The sequence below is a fragment of the Humulus lupulus genome, chromosome 4 (genome assembly GCF_963169125.1).
Source record: "Humulus lupulus chromosome 4, drHumLupu1.1, whole genome shotgun sequence".
Lineage (NCBI taxonomy): Eukaryota > Viridiplantae > Streptophyta > Magnoliopsida > Rosales > Cannabaceae > Humulus > Humulus lupulus.
In genome coordinates this window covers 219,724,101-219,731,828 of record NC_084796.1, presented here as the reverse complement: position 1 = coordinate 219,731,828, position 7,728 = coordinate 219,724,101, and the positions used below count along the sequence as shown (strand labels likewise).

Here is a 7,728-nt window from a genome sequence, read left to right as displayed (position 1 = left end):
TGAGTCGTCGTGGGTGAGGCTCGACAGGGGTTGGGCGATGGGGAAGATGAGTCACCTGAGATGCTCGATGGAGGTGGGGCTCGATGGGGGTTGGGCTCGACTAAGGTTGGGGCTCTTCGGGATTTTGGGGATTTTTTTAGGTTTGAGAGAGAGAGAGAGAGAGAGAGTAACGAGAGTTTCAATTTTTTTTGGGGTGTAAAAAAGAGAGGAATATTTTTGGTAGATGGGGAATGTTTAACATCAAATTAAAAGAATGAATAATGGTGGTATGTTTTTTTTTTTTTTTGTAATAAGAGAGACTATTATGCATAAATAGTGAAATTTTCCTTTTCATTTACACGCATCACAATAGGGAAATTCCACATTTTATGCTTAATATTGAGTGTAATTAAAATATATGCTAGACATATTCAAGATTTCAAAATAATGTTACTTTTTGGTACTCTACCAAAAATACCCCCATCTCTTCCCCCTTCTCTCTTCTTACTTCTCTCTTCTTATTTCTCTCTTCCCTCTCTCTCTTTCAGTTCACTCTCTCACACCTCACGACACCACAACACCACAACTGCACTAAATATTACATTTCGAACAGATCTGGGCATGGTTTTTGAGTTTTTTTTTGCGATTTTTTTTCAGAACTAAAACTCTGAAATCTGCAGAAAATCAACCTTGCTCGATGGTGGCTCAATGATGCTCGATGCCAGCTCGATGGGGCCTTCAAAATCAATATTTTCATGAAAAAACAACTTTGGTCGATGGTTGTTCGATGATGATTCAATGGTGGTTCGATGGTGCTCGATGCTAACTTGATGGACTCGATGTGATTCTTGCAAGAGACATAATTTGTAACAACCCAAATTCACTAATAAGGCTTAAGGGCCTTGATTAGTGTGCCTGGAGGGCATAATGGAGACTATGTGTGGTTTTAATGATTAAGATGCGTGATTATGATTTAAAGCATGTTATATGATTACTTGAATATTTGAGATGCATGACTATGTGTATTAGTATGCATATATGCCCTGATTAGGTTAGAAGGGCATAATCGTAATTTTGGCCATTATGGGCATAACTGCTTCGATATATGTGATAATTGTCGAGACCACATTACTATGTGGATAAATCTGTGATCTGTGACTCGAGACGACCCTAGTGAGCAAAGTAGCGGAAAAGTCATAGCGGAGATTTATACCCGGCTCGAGGTGAGTTTAGGGGTATAAATGGGAGTTTAGCGGATGTACTGGAGTCTATTATGACATTGAGGAATGTTATTGGTGATTAATTAGGTATCGGAATTTAGGCAGGAAATAATAGAGACACTCGAGGAATTAGCGGGAATTAGGTAAAATGATTAAAATGCCCTCAAGTGGACTAAAGGATTAGAATTAATAGGGAGGGCATAATGGTCATTTGGCTTTTAAGGATGGGTATTACTGAGGTTTTATGTTAGTGGGATTTGAAGAACATTACAGAAGTTTGAAAAAGAAAGAAAAGAAAAGGAAAGGAAAAGAAAGGAGAGAAAACAGAAAGAGTTCTCTAGGTCGGTTTGTGCTTTCTTCACCAATTTCTTGAGGATTTCTGGGGTAAGCTCAGAGGAGAGCTAGGAGAAGCTAAGCATCAAGGAGTCTAAGCTAAGTGTGGAGAATTAGCAGAGGTTTAGCAAGGGTTCATCAACACTTTAGGTAAGACTTAGAATTCTTCAGTTTCAGTTTCTGGTTTTTGAGTTGTGGTGCTTAAGTTGAATTGGGTGGAACCTTAGGGAATTCAGACTTAAGGCTGAGGAGGAGCAAGCCAAAGGAGTCTAGAGGCAGCTTGTGGTCGAAATTCTATCAAAGGTATAAGGTTTAAACTCTAAACTTTGATGTTCAGCTGGTTTTTACTGAGTTTTAGAGCTTAGAAGTGGCTATGGTGAATTCTGAGTTTGTGGATGCATGTGCTTAGCTTTTAGATGTTTGGGGTGCTTGGGATGAGTGGAGTGTGGTTATGAGGTTTTTTTTGAGTTTGGGTAAGAGTTGGAAGAGGTTTGGTTGAGGTTGGTTCGAAGAAATCGCAGAAGGGAAAAATCAGTGCAGGGCTGTCTGTGACTAGCGCTACAGCGCTAGCCTTTGGGCGTTGTAGCGCTAGGCCATTTTGCTGAAGGATTTTTGGCTTCTGTTTGTAGCGCTGTAGCGCCCTCCCAAGAGCGTTGTAGCGCTACCCTGCCTTCTGAAGGGGATTTTTGGGTTGTTTGCAAGGGATTTTGACCTAGGGTTTGGGGTTTGATTCCACCACCTTGTTTGGTGGAACTAGGACATCCCAGGGGCTCGGGATTGGCCCTGGGGCTAGGTTTTGAACTTGGGGATTGATAATGACCTTGGCCATGATTGTGATTAGGTGAGCGCTAGGGCTCGAGGGGGATCGTGCTCAAGGAGTCGAGGGATCAAAGCTATTGAATTGAAAGGTAAGAAAACTGCACCCGGTTGTATGATTGTGATGGGACTAAGTGCTCCCGAGAATTGTATCGTGTCAATGTTGGTATTATGCCATGGGACATGTAGAAGCGGCCTAAGAGTGCCGTACATGATATTAGCGCACAGGGCGCAGATTGGCCACTGGTAGCCAAGAACAGCGGGATAACAGAGGGAGCAGCCTGAGAGCGCTAGCCCTGGTTATCATTTGTGAACTGTACATGTTATGAATTGATATGCCTAGTATGTGGAATATTTGATTATTCTGATTGAGTATATGGTTGAAGTTATGTAATGCGATGTAAGATATTGATTTGACTGCTAAATGCTTATGCTCTGTTGTTGTTGTGTTTTCTTGCTGGGCCTTGGCTCACGGGTGCTACGTGGTGCAGGTAAAGGCAAGGGCAAGCTGGACCAAGCCTGAGATGGAGAGCTCCGAGGTGAAATGTACATAGCCAGCTGTTCGATCACCACGGTCGAGGAGTGGACCAGGACAGGGATTACCTAATTGCTTGCTTTGCCTTAGTATGGCTGGTTATTGTATCTAGGTCTTGTAACTTTTGTAAACGATCTTTAAAACTTATATTTTTGGGATCCCGTGTAAACAAACAACGTTCTTTAATGAAAATGTGGCTTTTGAGACCAAAACACTTTCAACCCTAGTTCCTTTACAGTTCAGTATCACGATTTTAACTAAATGACTTGACTAGCAAGTCTGGCACTTTGTAAACACACAGTGTAATAGTTTTGGCTATCCAGAGCGTTACATAATTTTTTACTCGAGTGTCCGTTTTGGGTGATTTTTTTTTTGTTTGTATTTTTTCAAGATCTACATGTTTGACATGTTCATATTCACATTTGTGAAGTTTAAAACTTGAAAACATACCAAAACATGTCTTAAACATGAGGTATGTTTGGATTTTGTATTTTTTTTTTCAAGTGTTATATTTCACAAATGTACATATGAGCATGTCAATTATGTAGATCTTGAAAAAATACCCAAAATAAAAAAAAATAACCAAAACAGACACTCGAGTGAAAAATTATGTCTCTTGTAAGAATTGCATCGAGTCCATTGATCTGGCATCGAGTACCATCGAACTATCATCGAACCACTATCGAGTAAAGTCATTTTTTTTTATGAAAATATTGATTTTGAAGACCTCATCGAGCTGGCATCAAGAACTATTGAATCGTCATCGAACAATGTCGATTTTCTATAAATTTCAGAGTTTTAGATCTGAAAAAAAATAGCAAAAAACACTCAAAAATCATGTCCAAATTTGTTTAAAATGCAATATTGAGCGTGGTGGTAGTGGTGCCGTAAGATGAGAGAGAAAGAGTGAACCGAAAGAGAAAGAGAAGGGAAAAAGAGAAAGAGAAGGGAAAAGAGAGAAAATGAAGGAAGAAAGTGATAGAATATATTTTTAGTAGAGTATCAAAAAAATTACATTATTTTAAAATAGATAATATGCGTGGCACCTAATATGATGCTTATAAACTGAAATTTCCCTTACAATACAAGAGAATCAATGAAAATCTTGAAACGAGGAGAGGAGAGAATCAACTCAAAATCCAATATCTCTCTACGTGAGGTGAGTCAGCTCAATTTGTATCATCATATACGTGGAACCCATCTGTCCAATCATTAATTTCAATGTATGTTATTGGTCCAATTGCGAACTGACACATCACGTGCATGAGTCCTCATCTTCCCCATTTTACCACTCACTCACTCATAAATAAAAAAGCTCTTCTTCACTCAAAGAACGCAAAAGCAGAGAACACTAAACCCAGAAAAAAATGGCGGACGACAAGATCAGCGAGAGCCGGAACCAGGCGAGGCTAAAGATACTAGAGCTAGCCAACATGATTAGCGTCCCTATGTCCTTAAACGCCGTCGTTCGCCTCAACGTCCCTGATGCTATCTGGCAAGGAGGTTCCAATTCTCCCCTCACCGCTTCTCAGATTCTCAAACGTGTCCTTCCCTCCCGCGACGGCGCCGACGCCGAGAATCTCCAACGCATCCTCCGCATGCTCGCCAGCTACGGCGTCTTCGAAGAACACCTCAACGGTTCAGAGAGAAAGTACTCTCTCACCGACGTCGGTAAAACTCTCGCCACTGATTCCGATGGCTTATCCTACGCGCCGTACGTGCTTCAACACCACCAGGTATGTTATCGTTTCATCAATTTATTAATTTTATATTTCATACATTTTGAAAAAAGAAAAAATCTAGATTATTAAATTCAATTTTGTATGTTTAATAAATGTTTTAGGACGCGCTAGTGAGCGCGTGGCCGCTGGTGCACGAGGCAGTGGTGGACCCAACGACGGAGCCTTTTGTGAAGGCGAACGGAGAGGCGGCTTATGATTATTACGGGAAGAGGCCGGAGATGAATGGGTTGATGCAGAAGGCTATGTCGGGCGTATCTGTGCCGTTCATGAAGGCGATATTGGACGCCTACGATGGGTTTAAAGGGGTCCAGAAATTGGTTGACGTGGGTGGCAGTGCGGGGGATTGTCTGCGGATGATCCAGCATAAGCACCCCAATGTACGCCAAGGCATCAACTTTGATCTGCCTGAGGTCGTTGCCAAAGCGCCACCTATTTCTGGTCAGATCACATTAGATATATATACTGATCAAATTAAGCTCTCCATATTTTTGTTTTATTTGGAAAAAAAACTATTAATCATTTATTTCACTTAATGATTAATTTGATTAGTGATTACAAAAATAGATTAAAGAAGGTTTTTTTAATTTATTTAATAATGTTCTAATTTTCAGGGGTTACTCACGTTGGTGGTGACATGTTCAAGTCCATTCCTGAGGCAGAAGCAATTTTCATGAAGGTGCGTATATATTTATATGTATATTATTATTATATAAATGTAATTACGATACAATGAATCTGTGACTGGCAACTATGAGTATCTATTAATTTAATGTTATGCACCTGACCAAAAAAAAAAAATGATATGCAAATATACATCCCTTTTAAAAAACAATATACCGTACCGGAAAGTTTAGTAGCGTTTTATTGGTTGATTAGTTGATTGATTGCTTTGTCAATATTTTTTTAATAAAAATATCTTTATTTTAATATAAATTGAAATGAATCATTCTAATTATTTCTAAATGTACACACAAAAATTATGTTATATGTAGTGTGTAATTATGAATAAAATTGATTATAACTTGTATATGTAAGTTTTGTGTCTTTCTATAAATACCCCTATTTTTCTTTTGTTGATAATTTAAATGAAAGGAAAAAAGACATTCACAACAAATAAAATATGTCTAAATTTAAATGAAAGTGAGTAAGAAGAAAAAAAAGTAAAGATAAACAATGATATAAGTACATACAACTGACAAGAGAGAAAAATGAGACGGTAAAAAATATTTTTAAAATATTAAAATTAAAAATTATTTTAAAATTGTAATCGAGTGTTTAATTTTAACAATGTTGTTGAGGAGATCAGGAATAAGGATGGCATAACTGCTACCCTTTGGTGGCACTAGAACCATTTTTATATAACATCTTTTTCTTTAAAAATAATACACAATAAAACAAATATGATTTAAGAGTTCATTTATACTCATCATACATACATATGGAACTTGCAACTTTGGATGAGCCAATAAGATATAGACACACGACTCTTGTCTAGTCCAAAATTAGCCATTCACTTATCCGGTTCCTGATAAAAAAAAATAGTCAAAAAGTTTAGCTGTCAGGGCAAATACAAAAGAAACTTCACGAGAAGACATCACCAAAAGAATAAAAGAGTGCAATATTTAGTAATGCCCACGTAAGGATAATGATAGTGAGTTCCATGATAATGCCCACCAAAATAAAAGACTCGTAGAAATTTCACCCCAAATTACTTATGGGAATTTTTATTTTTGATTTAGTAAGAATAATGCAAGACCATATATAATGGATGTTATTGTGTGTTGACATTGACTTTTGCAGTGGGTTTTAACAACATGGACGGATGATGAATGCAAATTAATCATGGAGAATTGTTTCAAGGCACTCCCAGAAGGAGGTAAGTTGATAGCCTGCGAACCGGTGTTGCCGAATGAAACCGACGACAGTCACCGGACTCGGGCTCTCCTAGAAGGAGACATCTTTGTCATGACAATCTATAGAACCAAAGGAAAGCACAGGACCGAAGAAGAGTTCCGAAAGCTTGGTCTCTCTGCTGGTTTCCCTCATTTCCGAGCTTTCTATATTGATTATTTCTATACTGTCTTAGAGTTTCAGAAGTAGTAGTAATGAATGATCATTTCTAACTTATTTTGAAATGATGCAGAGAGAATAAAATGTAACTTTCTCTGAGAAAATGAGGAGTTTATAACAAAATTAAAGAAGAATTGTGATTTTTTAAGTATTATTTTTGACAATCCAGTCGAACTTGTTTTACATTTGGAATTTGTCTACCATATTGTTATGCACTTTTTTTGTGTACCTAAAGTCATAATTTATGTACTTTTGAGGCCATAAATTTGTGTACTTGAGTTTACCGTTTACTGAAAAACTCATTTAAAATTTAAATCACTAGTTTCTAACGAAACATTCTCAATAAGCCAGATTAATAGGTGAAACATTCTGAAAGGAAATAGATACAAATTAGCATCCAGGTCGATCACAATAACATGAGAATAGAGAAAAATGTCATTCTAAAAGTGGATCGCAAAACTCTAGATCATATTCTCTTTGCTCCTTGTTGAGCTGTTGGTGATCCAACTACAACAGTAAGTCTGTTGATCCAATTACAACAGTAAGTCTGTTGTTCCATACTAGCGGGGAGTAAGGCTAGAAAGTGGTTTGGTCGTATCCCAAAGTTCCTTTTAGTCTTTTCGAGGTAGTTAATTGGTAGAAAGTGTTTCAGTCATAAGTTAAATTTCTTTTGGGGAGTTGTTACTGTTCCATTGAGATACTGTTTCAAAATCTTTTATTAGTTTGAGTTAAAGGCCTTTGAAGGATTGTTCTTAGTTGGTGGACTCGCAGGTTATTAGTAATAGTCATTATGGAAACTGAGCCGCTGGAGATGGGTGGGACACAAGAAGAAATGATAGTGGAAAAAGGTAGTAAGGATTCTCAGTTGCAAAAAGTAGCAGACGTAGTTAATGAAAGCAGATGTGTCATTAATGATACGCATGACAATACACGAGAAGAAGTTAATAAAGATAGAGAAGCTTATCAATCTGGGGACTATTGAATTTAAAGATGAACAAAGAGAACAAATGGAGGCAATGAGGAGACATTTTAT

At 37.8% G+C, this 7,728-nt stretch overlaps 1 protein-coding gene across 1 annotated transcript; it reads left to right on the top strand.

The window, feature by feature from the left end:
- The first annotated feature begins 4,001 nt into the window (after positions 1-4,001).
- LOC133831220 (nicotinate N-methyltransferase 1) lies at positions 4,002-6,880 on the top strand. Its single transcript, XM_062261433.1, has 4 exons — positions 4,002-4,619; positions 4,727-5,063; positions 5,237-5,301; positions 6,426-6,880. Exons 1-4 carry the CDS (start codon positions 4,251-4,253, stop codon positions 6,723-6,725), a joined length of 1,071 nt encoding a protein of 356 aa, XP_062117417.1. The 5' UTR covers positions 4,002-4,250; the 3' UTR covers positions 6,726-6,880.
- The last annotated feature ends 848 nt before the right edge of the window (positions 6,881-7,728 follow it).

Excerpts from the sequence above, each read along its gene's own strand:
- LOC133831220 (XM_062261433.1), top strand. The coding sequence starts at position 4,251 with ATGGCGGACGACAAGATCAGCGAGAGCCGGAACCAGGCGAGGCTAAAG. Across the intron at positions 4,620-4,726 it reads ACGTGCTTCAACACCACCAG|GACGCGCTAGTGAGCGCGTG; the intron begins GTATGTTATCGT and ends TAAATGTTTTAG. Across the intron at positions 5,064-5,236 it reads CAAAGCGCCACCTATTTCTG|GGGTTACTCACGTTGGTGGT; the intron begins GTCAGATCACAT and ends TCTAATTTTCAG.